General features: G+C 34.7%; 1 protein-coding gene across 1 annotated transcript; it reads right to left on the reverse strand.

Moving 5' to 3' along the window:
* Positions 1-5,886: 5,886 nt before the first annotated feature.
* Positions 5,887-11,741, reverse strand: LOC110873398 (UDP-xylose transporter 2). The gene is made up of 7 exons (XM_022122315.2): positions 11,542-11,741; positions 10,739-10,923; positions 10,466-10,533; positions 7,816-7,948; positions 7,532-7,693; positions 6,489-6,761; positions 5,887-6,376 (listed from the first exon to the last, which is right to left on the reverse strand). Exons 1-7 carry the CDS (start codon positions 11,660-11,662, stop codon positions 6,260-6,262), a joined length of 1,059 nt encoding a protein of 352 aa, XP_021978007.1. The 5' UTR covers positions 11,663-11,741; the 3' UTR covers positions 5,887-6,259.
* Positions 11,742-15,495: the final 3,754 nt, after the last annotated feature.

A 15,495-nucleotide genomic window follows, 5' to 3' on the forward strand; every position in this document is an offset into this window, starting at 1 on the left:
TATGAACTTTATGTTGTGATCTGTACAGCACCAGTCTTGTTTCATCTGTTTTAAGCTACGATACATGATTGACAGAAGTGATAGACATTTTGCACTCACAATGCATACAACAAGTAAATAAATAAACCACAACCAACAACCAAATATGTATATGTAATCTGTTATAAATGTAGTGAACACTGAATATGAGACTCAAGCCTACTAACGAGTGAATCTAAATGTGGTTGCAATACTAGACTACAACCCATGATCGTGGGGAATCTTATCAGCCGATGGATCCATCTGAATACTGGTTAGCAACAACGGTTAGCATAACAAACAACGAACGAATCACAACAACTCATAATCACACCTTGAACTTGCATGTATTTAAATAATGAACTTGAAGTGTTGAAAATGCATATAATACACCCCAAAATGTTTAAATGATAAAAAGGGAAGTTGGGAAAGATCTACTCACCTTAGAGTGCAAGTGAACCAAACAAAATGCAAATGTCTAAGATGTTGGGAGAAATCATGTATGTTACCCTATTATAATAATTATATAATAGGGTTAAGATGAAATACTAAAACTTGAGTTTAAGGCGTGCTAGATCTATAGGAATCTAGGGACTTCAAATTTTGATTTAGGAATGCTAGGGATTTAGTTTAAATTAAATATTGTTTAAAAGGGTTAACAATCCTTTATTTTAAACAATTGGTTTATGAGGAAAAGTCAATGATTATTTGACCAAAACCATTAACAAGATACCATTTAATTATTTGTTATTGAAAAAACAAGGTATTAGTTGTTTGCTTATAAACTAACCGTTTTAGTTTATTGTAATTAAGAAAACACTTATTATAACTAGTTTATAAGTTAATTATTTTTAATGGTGTTAGAATCCACCTTAGTTAAATCTATAAGGTGCCAAATAACTAACGTTTTTAAAACCAGACCGGGCCGGCCGGTCGGACCAGGATCCGGAAACACCATCGGGTCTGTTTAGCCCTTTAACCCGGTTTAGCATTGACTGGAGGTCGGGCCGGGAGTTGGGCGGTCGGGCCGGTGGGTCGTCACGTAAGGGTCGAGCCGGTTATTTTTTTTTTTATTCCATAGAAGCTGGCCGCTCGATTCTTGCTCAATTTCCTTTTATTTGTTGTTTTTTTTTAACGATAATCTTCAGTATTTTTAAGAGATTGGAAAGCTTAAAGTATTTTTAAGAGATTGGAAAGCTTAAATGAGCTTCTATGGAGGAAAATTGTTTTATTTTAACCCTTTTAATTAAAGTAAACTAGATAGAAAGTCCCTCTAATTAAAAGTTTTATCACCATCCATAAAAAAATCCCATTTAAAATAAACTAATTTTCAAAAATCCATTTAAAAAAAATACCTTGCATATGTAAATGCAACTTCCCTGTTCTTACCTTATTTTTATGTAGTTTACTTTTATTTTAGATATTACTTTTTTGCTAATATTAATTATTTAAATTAAATACATTTTAATAACTTAAGTAATTAAATTTAAAGAAAAAAAGCATGGTGATGTAAAAAATTGTAAGGATATATATAAGGAGGTAGAGGATCCTGTAAAAAGTGAGACTTTTGTAAGAAGTGTAAGAAATAATCTTGGAATGACAAGTGTCCCTCTTCTTAATTAATTCAAAAGGGTACATTAGTAATTTACATTTTCTTATCAATTAATAGTGTGTAACTGTTTTGGAGTTAATTTAGGAGATTATATCATCAGAATCAATCATTAACTAGTATTATATCATCTTCGTTCATTAATTCAGGTTCAAAAGTATTTTTTTTTTTTTCTCTGCAATTTTGGAGCAATTTTTTCATTACGAAAATCACAAATGGAAGAAGCGATACAGGTTCATGTGTGGTGTTTTATTGCATAAAACAATTGTTTGTATGGTGTCGTTTATATACAGATTGCGTTGAGGAAAAATATACAATAAAACTTACTGTGTTTTCATGGATTTCATCTATATTTTTTTTCATGAAAAAACATGAGTTATTTGATAAAGTTTGTTTTATATAATGTTTGGTATGAAACGGGTTCTATTAAGTTGTATGGTGTTATATTCATAGAAGGTTGCTTGGGATTCCAGATAAAACACCATGACTTGAATCATGGCGTGGTGTTTTATCTGGAGACATTGTTCATGGCGTGGTGTTTTAAACATCTGGAGACAAAACACCACGTCATGAACAATGTCTCCAGATAAAACACCACGCCATAAATAATGTCTCCAGATAAAACACCACGATATGAACAATGTCTCCAGATGTTTAAAACACCACGCCATGAACAGTGTCTCCAGATAAAACACCACAACATGAACAATGTCTCCAGATAAAACACCACGCCATGAACAATGTCTCCCGATAAAACACCACGCCATTAACAATGTCTCCAGACAAAACACCACACCATGAACAATGTCTCCAGATAAAACACTACGCCATGAATCTGATTACAGTTCTTCTTAACGTAAAACACCACGCATTGAATCTTATATAAAACAAAGAGGCTTCCGATTTAGATCTTGGTAATTAATTCCTATAATTAAGGAAAAAGGAGTGAATGTAGGTGTTTTTGGTTGTGTAGAATACGGTTACCATATTTGAAACATTGAAAAAGACACTATTGCCCTTCAATTTTACATAAGGTCCCTCTAATTAAAACACAATTTACATTTTTATACCCTATTGATCTCAACCATTAGATCAAATATCCAATGGTTTAAAACACTTCTTACATTTTAGACACTTTTTACCATATCCCTACCCTATATATAAGGATATTTGTATGGTTGAAGATGAAATTGTGGATTTTTAAAGATTTTTGTTATGTTTAGTTTTTATACTATATTATATATATATAAAATTTATGATGTGATCCGGGTCTTAAATCCGATCGAACCGGTCGGTCCGGTCCGACTTTTGACCCCATAAGGCGACCGTTCGACCTCCGGTCCGGTCCTGAAAACATTGTAAATAACTGAATAGGGTGTGTATATATGGTCACATGTTTGGTTTAAAAAACCGTTTAGAACATTTTTCTGAAAAAAAGAAATCAAACACATTTATTATTTATAAGGCTTAAAATAACAATGGTTTGTTTTTAAATAACCAATCCAGTATTTAATTAGGCAAATTATTTAACTTAGAAAACATTAATTTACAAATTTATTCCATTTAAACCAACTTAACTAAAAAATTTGATTTCAAAAATGTTATCCCAAAAGAATATTCATCCATTGTTGTTTTACAGTATAGGGTCAGGATATAACAAGAAGTTTTTTTTTGCTAGAAAGGCTAAAAAGTAATCTTGACCATTAATTGATTAATCAACGACTTGGATTAAATGGGTATAACTGATAAAAAAGAAGGAGGCGCGTGAGTTTGTGTAGTGGTATTCTAGTCAATTCAAAGCAATAGTTTCTCTCTCCTCCAACTCCCACCAACCCCCCCCCCTCCCCCAGTTTTTTAAATGTTAATAACTCTTTCATACGATATTATTTTTTTATAAAAGTTGCAACAAAAAAAAACGAGCGTTTTTATCTTTAAAACTGGTATACTACTGCTATATTTTTGAATTTTTTTTTCGAAAAGCCAGATGCGTAAAACGCAATGGAAAAAAAGCATAAAAATTTACTTTTTCTAAAGCGCAATTGACAAAAAAAACACAAATAAATGCCTTGTTTCTAACGCAATAGACAAAAAACACAAAAGAAATGTTAGGGGTGAGCAAGTTTAGGTCCGGACCGAAAATAACCGAGAACCGAACCGAAAAATACCCAACCCGACCCGAACCTAAGTACCTAGGTATTTAGATCGGTTCCAATTTTTCATATAAAATAGGGTCGGGTCGGGTCGGTTCTCGGTTCTTTTCATGGTGAAACCCGACTTTGACCTATGGACCGGAACCGACCCTATATTTAGGGTAGTGAATCGGTTCTGTATTTTATGTTTGATCGGTTCTCGGGTCGGGTCGGGTAGGGTAGGGTCGGGTTTTACCTTTTGCTCACCCCTAAGAAATGTGTTATTTCTAAAACGCAATGGCTGAAAAGCACAAACAAATGTCTTCTTTGTTGGCCTAAAAACACAAAGAAAAGTCTTATTTCTAAAACGCAATTGCAAGAACACACAGAGAAATGTCTTTTACATAAACGCAATGGCCAGAAAACACAAAAAAAAATGTCTTTTACCTAAAACACAATTGACTAAAAACAGACAAAATGTGTTTTTCCTAAAACGCAATAGACTAAAAACACAATAAAATGTGTTGTTTCTAAAACGCAATGGCTGAAAAACACAAATAAATGTCTTTTACCTAAAACGCAATGGACTAATACACATAAAATATGTTCTACCTAAAACGCAATGGATTAAAAACACAATAAAATGTGTTGTTTCTAAAGCGCAATGGCTGAAATGTCTTTTTTTTGTAAAACGTAATGGCCTAAAAACACAAAGAAATGTCTTATTTCTAAAAGCAATGGCCAGAAAATACAAAGAATTATCTTTTTCTAAAACGCAATGGCCAGAAAACAGAAAAAAAAATGTGTTTTACCTAAAACGCAATTGACTAAAAACATCTAAAACCTAATGGACTGAAAATACAAAAAAAAAATTGTTTTTTCATTACGTTGTAAAACGCAATGACTCGATTCAAAAACCCAGATCATAGAAATGCAATTCAAAATTTACTTACATAGAATAAAGCTGATTTCTTCGTATTTTTTTCTACGATTGATGAAATTTGAATGCTAGAAGCACTTATCAGCGATCGAATCGAACAAATCGAGTGATTCGCTTCAAAATCACGGGAAAAATTAGATACTATATGAAACTAAATTGGGTTTCTTCAAAAAAAAAGTTGAAGGACACGTTGATTGAGTGTTTGAATCATTGATTGTTGACGAAAATCGCACTATAATGTAGTGATTATTGAGATAGAAAGTGAAAAAAAGGTTGAAGATGGTCTGTTTTGAAGTTATAGGGAGATAAGGAGGAAGATTGGATAAAATTGACTAAAATGCCCTTCCCTTTATTTTTTTAATTTTGCACATGTCATAATTCTATTGTTTCATATCCTTCCTAGCCAAATTAAACTTCTATTTGATCATCTCCCCTGTATATACAACTTTTAGAATTAATCATTAACTAAATATTTACTGAAAACATAAAAATAATAAATAAATAAAAAAACATAACAGTTTAAAGAAAAGCATTAAACAATTTCGAAAGGGAATTTGTAATAGGTTATTTTATTTTCAAACATAAATTAAAAGAAAAAAAAAAGCGTATACCACGTGTTACTTCACACCCCATCTCACCTCGCGCTTTTAGGGGCTTGAAGGGGAAATCTGACACTGCGGCTGCCACGTGGTTCTTCATGCCCCTCCACACCGAGTAGTCTGATGATAAACTATTGACTTTAGCCCAATCCTTCATGAGCCTTTTCACGCTTGGGTGGGCTAATGGGGCATTAATAACGACAGAGGCCCACTGAGTTTTTATGGTCTAGGCGTCTAACCTGTTCTTGCCAAACCGATTTGACTATCGGTTCTGAGTTACAAACCGGTTTTGGTTCCCAAATTCGGTTTTTTTACACCTCTATTCAAGACAATATTCTCCAGTACTAAGACAGAGGCAAAGGCGTACAGCGCATTCAGCACGTACCTAAGCATACAAACTTTAAAAACCGATTTTCGTCTAACATTATTTAAACCTGCTCCACACCTAAAGCCAAAGAACCATGACAGACGACAGTCACTAAGTCGCACACCTCCTAACACCAAATGCATCCACTCGAATAGGCACACCAGACGCGCTTTTTACAACACAACTTAGGTGGGGTTTTAATTTAGTACTTGAGACCAGTAATATATTAATTAAAATGTGATCCAGATCCCAACTGATATCAAACAGGTTAGGAGTCAAGTGATACAAGAGGAAAGTTACCTTCCCCATATATAGATCATTTTTGTCTTTTAATCCAGTCTCTCCCATCATATTAAGAAAACAGGACTCATTTTACAACAAAAAAAAAAAGTGAAAATGTTAACTGATCAAAACAAACTTGAGTCTTACAATCCTCTCGAAAACCCTGATTCCCCGTCTCTTATAACACACTGGTGGTGGTGGTGACGGTGGTGACGGTGACAGCGGTGGTGGTGGTGGAGACACCTTCGTGACGGGAACAAATGTGCTACTTGACTATTTGTATTTGTGAATAGAATATTTATACTAAAGATCGAATCATGCGTGCAGATCTTTGTCTGAGCTCCAAACTGGCGGCTTCTGAGGACTAACCTCTTTTGGTACATTCATTCCCTTTTCTGCGCTTATTAAAGGATCGTTCTCACTTTCGTCAATCTACAAAAAACAAAATGAAAATCCATTTAAGTTTGTAAAGAAACTTGTAAAAACAGTAGTGTTTATTTATTTATTTATTTATAGGTAATGAGGATTATTATAACATACATACCTGAGAAAACTGCGTTGAAGTTTCGACCGGCTTTGGCGGTGCATCACGGGTACAGAAATAAGAATAGAGCACCATACCAACAACAGCAATCAGGATTCCCAGAATGTTTCGCCAACTAAACGGGTCGTGTAGTAAAACATAACCGAATGCCAAAACTAAGCATGTTTTCAAATGACCCAAAACCTGATAAGTCACGGGTGATGTTTTCCCAATTACAAGAAAAGTACTGAAGTTGACAGAGACCGATATTAGGCAGGAGAGAACAATGAATGCCTGCAATTTGAGAAAGTTCTAAGTCAAGCATTTGTAACATCATCAAACTGCCCCAAAAACTAGAGGTGCCATAATGGGCCATGGGTCAAAATGAGCAACCCAATCAATATGGGTATGGGTTTGATAGCATGAGAATCAGTTTCTAGATCCATCCGCTTGGAAGGTCTCTAAATATACGGATATGATTCCTGATTTTAAACCATGCCCTCAATCTAAAGTATATCATTACAAAAATCATATCACCTCAATAAAAATAGGGTGAATTGCATTTTACGTCCTTTAAGTTTCTTCAAAATTTCAAGCGTTGTCCTTTAACTAACAAAATTACAACAGATGTCCTTTATGTTTTACTTTCTTTACAACAGATATCCTTTATGTTTTAATTTCTTTACGGCAGATGTCCTTTATTTTTGTAATCTTTTTAGGGAGAAAGGACACCGCATGTAAAGAAATTAGAACAAAAAGGACATCAGCTGTAATTTCGTTACTTCGCCTAAAATTTTGTTGAAACTTAAAGAACGTAAAATACAATTTACACATAAAAGTATAAAATTTGAATAAACTGAAGATGAGTTTTTATGCATTAAAAAATAAAAATACAGACAGTTTGGCAATTTTTGACCCCTTTGAACCACTTCCTTTTAAGCTATCTTTTACCGTACTTGTTTAACATGTTAAGAGATAAAACATAACCCGAATCAATCCAGAAGTAAACGGGTTGAAATTGTCACATCAAGAAGAAATAAAAAGGCTACTTAGTTAGTCCTCACCAGCACTTGAGGTGTGTATTTGAAAGCAAACACATTCTGATTTGTCAAAAGGGCATCCAGAAACGGGCCCACAATGAACAAGATAAGAGCTTGGTACGGACAAGATTGGTACAGGAGTTGAGTTGAAGAAACCTTGAACTTCTTCTGGATCGTATTTGTCATCTGAGATGATATCATTAAGGATGGAACTTACTTACACATGTGCAATTAATTAATTAAGAGTAGATTTATCATTATATCATATAATAATTTTGTGAAGTAGTTCAAGCCTAAATAAAGGATACAATTTGGGCCACGCAAGTTGTTATGATGGCAAATAACGATAGGACGCTTCCCATGAGATTGAGTTGCAGGTCGGTTACTGTTGCAATTCCGACTCCCAAGAGTAAGATGGTGAGCGCAAACTTGACTTTCTTACTGCAGGTGGCAGACAAAAAAAATGTTAGCATTAAAAGTGATTTAGAACAAGGTATTGCATTGATTAATGGCAAAATCAACCTTTATGTTATACCTAAATTGCACTTCATACCTTTCACTTTAAAATCGGCAAAACATGACCTTTATGTTCATATTTTCATACAGGGTACAACCTTTACCACTAACCTCGTTTATTTTCTTGGTTGCATGTGAGGGTATTATTGTCATTTCCTAAGTCTTTTTAATTAATAAATCTTTTGAACTAATAACCCACCATAAACCAAACCTGCAACTTTTCCATGTCTTATTCCTTTCGCTCAACAAACCAGACCTGCAAATTTTCTAAATCGAGTAAACTTCCATTTTGGTCCCTGTGGTTTGGTCAATTTTGCCACTTTAGTCCAAAACTTAAACTTTTTGCATCTGGGTCCTGTGGTTTCAGTTTTATTGCCATTTTGGTCCAAAAATGAAATCAGGTCATATTTGTCTTATAAAATCTTGTTATTTTGTTATTTTTCGCAGGGGCAAAATGATCATTTCTTTTTTATAAATAAATACCATATTTTATAAGACAAATATGACCTGATTTGCCCCTGAGGAAAATGACAAAATTGCAGGATTTTATAAGACAAGTATGACCTGATTTCATTTTTGGACCAAAATGGCAATAAAACTGAAACCACAGGGACCCAGATGCAAAAGGTTTGAGTTTTGGACTAAAGTGGCAAAAGTAACCAAACCTCAGGGACCAAAATGGCAGTTTACTCTTCTAAATCCTTTCACTTTAAACCCTAATCACAATGATTCTAAATCTCAAAGAAATACAACATGCAAATTGAGACATGTTTTCCACCATGAAAGAAAATGACAACGAAGCTAGGGTTTGATGGCCCAGGTGGGTTTTTCTTCGATTAGGTGTAGTAAAGGTTTCCAGCGACAACTCCGGCACAGGCGCCAGAGACATGGTCACAAACTTACTTGATGGGGCCCGGTTTTTATTTTCTATTTTGAATCCGCTACCATGGCCACAAACTTTTGATTATGACTATAGATCTGCGATGGTGGGGTGTTGAGAAATCCAGCGATGCTCCGGTAGAGGAAATTCTTTAGTGGTCTGATGGGGCAAAAATCAGCGGCAACGGCAAAGTCCGTCCCTGTATGTGTCAAAATCCGACGATGACGGCGGTACTCGTTCTTTTCCGGCTATATCTTTTTATTATTCTTTGCAACTGATTGTTGAAGTTGTTAGTATATTCTTTTAAGATCTAATGAGTCATATTGATATCAAATTATTGATGAAAAGCTTACGTCGGAACAGTAACAAATTTACATATTTTTAAGTTAAATAATTTGGCTGGTTTCATCAAACTATTAACAAAAAAAGCTAAATAATTTGGTAGGTTTAATAGCAAGTCAAAGTGTGTGTTTGAATGTTGTATTTGCCGTTTGAGGAGTTTTTTGGTGGCTTTGATATTTGTTTAAATAACAGCGTTTTTTTTTTTAAGACGGGTTTTTTCTGGGTTTGAGAGTGATCAATTAGGGAAGACAACGTAGAAATGACAATAATACCCTCACATGTAACAAATGTGAGGGTAGTTAACCAAGAAAATAAACGAGGTTAGTGGTAAAGGTTGTACCTTGTATGAAAATATGAACATAAAGGTTGTGTTTTGCCAATTTTAAAGTGAAAGGTATGAAGTGCATTTTAGGTATAACATAAAGGTTGATTTTTGCAATTTAGTCTTGATTAATTTAGAGGAGGCAAGTTCAACCCATTTACCAATGATTTGACTAAAGCATCGATTATTTATTTAAACTTTTAAGAAACGGGCAAAGAAGAGTTTGTGCGTCAATCCGGCCTATAGTTGTTAATAGCAAATAGCGGACGATAGCGACAAGCTACCTACACGTTACGTAGCGATAGCGATGAAATAGCGAGCGCTATTTTATGTTTAGCGACAAACTAGAAGATAATTTTAGAAATAATTTTTACGTATATTATATCCAAATACGCTGTTTATATATATATATAATCCCGCCATGTTTTACCTATAAAAATCCCGCTATTTATATTTAAACAGAAAAAAAAAACCAAATAAACCTAAAATCCCGCTAATTACCCGCTATGGAGGCATTAAAATCAGATAGCGACACATGAGCGCTTCGCTACGCTATTCGCTATAGAGCCTGCTATGAACACTATTACCAACTATGATCCGGCCCCGTTCAAGCATGTATTCTAAAAAATGACACGGTTAAAATCAAACCCATTTTGACTTGGTTACCCATCCCGCTCTTCTTGCCACCTCTGTTGTTTACCCAAGTTGCGCAGATTTTCAAATAACTGAATTTAGGAACATGATTGCTTGGATTGTTACATGAATATGTCACTTAATAATGTTGAATATTCAGATTTGAAATATAGCATGAAGACAAATGGTAAGTATATGAGCTGGAAAGTGGCAATATTCGATACTTGTTTATGCAGATGCAAAAAGAATAAGATCAAAGGTTAACCTGAATTGCTTGCTGAAGAAAAGAGTCTCCAAAAGTACAGTGCAAGGGATGATAGCTAGTTTTGTCATCTACAATAGAACCAGTAATAAACATTGAGTTACTCAACAAAAGCTTATTAGGATATTAGTTTTTATAAGATTATACTGATGAGATAATGATATAATTCTACATACCAAGTACCTAACAACTAACGCTAACATCAACAAAATCAAATATAAAAGTATGAATGTAATTGCGGTTTTGAACAAGTGTTTTTTGGCACTGTAGGAATACCTGGTAAAAACCAACAGAATTGAAACCGAGGCTGAGGTTAAGAAGCCCAATGGAAATCCCATTCAATACGCCAAAGCCCATGACAGCTCTTGAATCAAAGGGCTTGTGCTCAAAGAACTTCATCCATAACGCCACATGTAATGAACAAAATGTGACTAACAGATGCCAGCTTGTCAATGTTGTAGCTGAGTATGCACAAGTGAAATTGAAGCCAACGGATGAGCAATATCATGGTATAATTGTATAAAATCCATATTATATTAACATATAAAATGTCTCCAAAAGCAGATAATCACACAGCAAAAAATAGACATTGCAAAGAACTTTCGACAGTCGCAAACCTTCTGTTCAACCGTCACACATCAAAAGCAGTTATGACCATGATTTGCATCCTTAACAGAATTTGAGTATGCAACACGATTATTTTTTCACTTTGTATGCAATTCTGTGTGCAACTTAGCTTTGTTTACAAAAAAAAAAAAAAAAAAAAAAAAAAAAAAAAAAAAAAAAAAAAAATTTCATCATAGTGCGGTGAATATAAATTTCAATCTTTGAAACAACCAAAGGAACGCAGATCGAAGAAAACATAGTACAGTTTATCAAATCAAGTGTTAAGACAGGTATATCAAGCAAGCATCATAACAATTTAGGGCAAAACTTCGAATCCTAAAGTTTTCATCAGATTGGATTTTAAATGGTAATCTAAGAACATTCAGCATAACAAATGGTAAATCATCATCTAGCAACATGATGAAGAGAAGAGATTCAAAAGTAAAAGCTACAAAGTTAGTGCATAGGCTTACCAAAAGTGAAACCTAGAGTGCTGATCAGCGCCTTGTTACAGATCACAATCGAAACCGAGGAAATCACAGATAAACCCAACGCTCCAACTGTTCCGAGCTGAAACCCCTGCCCTTCGCCCATCTTCCTCGCTCAATTATTTTGATCTCAAAATCTATTCAATACACAAATCACACTCACACTTGATCTCAGGAAAATATCTTTATTATTATTTGTTATTTTCTTGGGATATATTGCGATAGGTTTTGGCATAGTTTGGCAGGGTAAATGTCGGCAAAGCCATACTAAATTTTTTTTAATTAAATATTATTATTGTTATCATCTTCATTATATTATATTTTTATAAGAGTTAATTGTTTGGATAGTTTATGTGGTTTGCCATTTTTCATGTTTAATATTCAAATTGTTACTCAGATCCTACACTAGATGGAGGTTAACTTTTGGTGTTAAGTGAGTGTAAAATGATCAAAATACTCTTACTCATTAATATAATTAATATTCATTAATTTATGTGGGACCCACCACCTCACCCACTTCATCTTCACCACCACCATCTCCCCCTTTCACCACCATCTCCCCCTGGGACGCACCTAAAGTCAAACCTTCATCTCTTTGACTGAACGGTAGTTTATACCTGAGCTCTCAAGGCCTCGCACGAACCCAGAGTACAGATATCATTATAGTATATTCACCTGTAAGACTGAATCTAGGGAATCTTGATACGGGAGTATATTCTGAGGTGGGACACTCAAATAAGTTAAGTTTTTAAAACACTAAAACTCGTATCTCGGAACAGTTGAACTTTGTGTGAAAATTTAAGTGGATCAGTATACTGACAATCTAAGTGAATCATTTAGAACTTAAAGTGTTTATAGCTCAACGGTGCTAGTGACTTGTCACAAACTGATATGATCCTCTAGCACGAACTCAAACAAAAATAGTGTCTGTAAATATTTCTTTACTGAATTTATATTTCAGAAAAATTCAAAAAGATTTTGTTTCTGCTTTATTTTCGACACCCGATGTCTGAAGGCTGAGTTTCAAAATCTGAGTATGTTGCATATGTTTCTGAAAATAAACAAGTTCATTAATTTGAAATTTGAGGTTTTTAAATTGAAAATTTCAAAAACAGTTTGTGAAATCTCCAAGGTCATTAATTTGGACTTGGATGATTAAATGAGAGGATTTTGGATTCGAAAATTGTCATATTTGATTCTTGGAGTCAGGTTTTTTTATCCGAGTATATTTTGAGCCAGGTCATCGATTTTGAAAAACCAAAAAGCTTTCACTGTTAAATATAAAATCCATATTTCTGTGAACAAACGATGTCCAGTGCAGTCACATATTTGAAATGCTCCAGTTTATCATCGTTAAATAGTTAAACCTAGTTTTTCAATCCTGAAATTAAAATTGTCAAATATCTTACAAATGTTTAAGATTTTGCAGAAGATTTACCAGACTACGATCCCAATAGCTGATCTTAAGGGGGATTCTGAAGACGAGCTCAAAGCAAGGGGCGCTTGTAGAGCTAGGTGACGATCCTAGTAGCTGAAAGCACGGAAGCTTAAAGCAAGGGGGAGCCTGAGCTGAACGAAAGGGGGAACAGATAGAGCTGTTAGAGTAAAGGGAGAGTCTATGGTGCTGATGATGTCAACACTTCATGAAGACTCAGAGAGAGACAAAAAGTTACGAGATTGACTGCAGCAATATCCAAGGGGGAGTCTGTGAGTGCATATGTCTATCGCTTGCGTCAATCACGTATCGTAGCTTGAATAGATGAAACAAGACTGGTGCTGAATAGAGCAAAGTATGAAGTTCATGTGTGAAATAGCTGCTTCGTACGAAGTTGGCTTCGTACGAAGGGACAATGGACAATTATAGCAGCTTCGTACGAAGGCATACTAGCCTTGTACGAACCCAGGAACTCTATATATAGGGGTGTTGTCTTGTTCATTTGTATCGTTTGGGTATTCTTGAGGCGAATCTCTGCCTGTTTGTTTTCACGGTTCTGTACTGTCAAATCAGTAATAGAAAACAAGTTATAATTACATCTTTGTGTTCTCATCCACAAACGTGATTGGATTCCGCACATATCACGTGTTCGTGCGCATTCAACGGTTGAAGATTTGATCCAGGGTTCGAATTCACATGGGAGATGATTAGAGATGAAGGCAATCTTCAACAGGAATTCAAATATCTTGAAGAACCCGAAGAACACGATGAAGAACCCGAAGAACACGATGAAGATCTTCAACAAAAATGCAGAATTTCTTGAATGTTTGATATCTAAATGGCTCTGATACCAATTGTAAGTCCCGAAAATCCGAATCAAACAACAAAATCAACCAATCACCAAGGATGGACGGATTCCAAGCTTGATGATCTTCAAGAAATCAAGAACAAGAAGAAGAAAGACGAAAGATTTTGTTGAATTGAATGCTTAATCTTGCATACAAAATACTTTGTCTAATACAAGATTCAAAAACAAATCAACCAACCTTTTGCCCCTAATTATCATTTCCTATTTATAGTAAGAGTTTAGGGAGCATTTCCCCCAAAACCAAAGGCCCATATTCCCTAAAGCCCACTCTAATACCCCACCTTCTAGAAGCTTAGTCCATTTAGCGACAAACCTATTAATCCATAAACCTATAGGTCCTAACAATACTAGCAAGTGTAAACTATGAGTCAAACCAAAGTGTACCCCAATCGTGCGTATCCTTGTCACCAAAACGACAAGGCCGTGAATTAGTTTACTTAACAATACCACAAGAACGGGCAAATAGTACACAGGAATGAGTATAGCATGCATAAATAAGTAGTATGACATGTATCATATTTTAATGGATAGAGTGTTATGTAAACATGATTGGTCATTTGTATGTGATTTGTAATATAGTTTACATGTTGCACCCGATGTGTGTTAAAAGGACAAAGGGATTGAGTATACTCACGGTTTACAAAGCATTCCACAAATGTGAGTTCATTTAGTCTGGAAGGTTTAGGAAACACCAAGGTTACCCTACACTGGGGAAATGAAGGTGTGTGAGTCAATGGAGGTTGAGTATGAGTTAGAGTCAGGAATTAATATGAAAGTATGTACACAAGAAAATACATGAAAGTTATCTTGTTAAAACACTTAAATTGGACACCAAGTTCATGTGTCCTTCATGGGCACAAATTCACCCATTGGAAGTCCAATTATAAGGAATTTTAACCTAAGATAATATTTACCATAACTCTTAGCATCTAACCATGAATGATTTTAGTTATATATTATGTATTATAGTCATGTTAGGTAAGTAATATCATGTAAAGGTCAAGCAACGAGATATGATGATTCCCATCTATTAAACCTCGCTATATGACTCAACGCACAAAATCATCAATTTAGTTAATGATTTTGGTTGGTCATGAATATGAACAAGAATGAAACGTAAAACCTCTAATTCACAAAGTAGCCAAGTGAGCTCAAACTAGACGAGTGCATTCCGAACATGGCAAGTGTTTGGAGACGTGTTGTAGTTTAGACACTTTGGTTATTAGCAAGTCACTTGGTGACTTAGATGGGTGACTAAGTGAAGTGGTGGAACCATAGTTGGAAAGCCAAAGCTTCCATTTTTCACACCTAATCAAACTCAAGTCTTTAAACATTGAAGGTTGAAGGCTTGGTTGATTTCATCACTTGTAGGTTGCTTGGAATCTTTAGTACAATAACTAAGTGAGGTAATTGAACCTCTAATCTTATGGAAATCAACCATAGACAAACCGCACAACCATGAGTTTGATTGGGAACAAGGTTGGCACAAGATTTTCATAAGATGAACATAAACGAGAACATGTTGTAAAGGTTTAAATCAAACAGAAAAATAAACTCCACTTTGGACCCTTTTATGGTGATGTACCAAGCTTGGTTTACCATGCTAAACCTTGTGTAACATCCTTAGAGGTTGTCC

Source organism: Helianthus annuus, chromosome 8 (genome assembly GCF_002127325.2).
Source record: "Helianthus annuus cultivar XRQ/B chromosome 8, HanXRQr2.0-SUNRISE, whole genome shotgun sequence".
Taxonomy (NCBI): domain Eukaryota; kingdom Viridiplantae; phylum Streptophyta; class Magnoliopsida; order Asterales; family Asteraceae; genus Helianthus; species Helianthus annuus.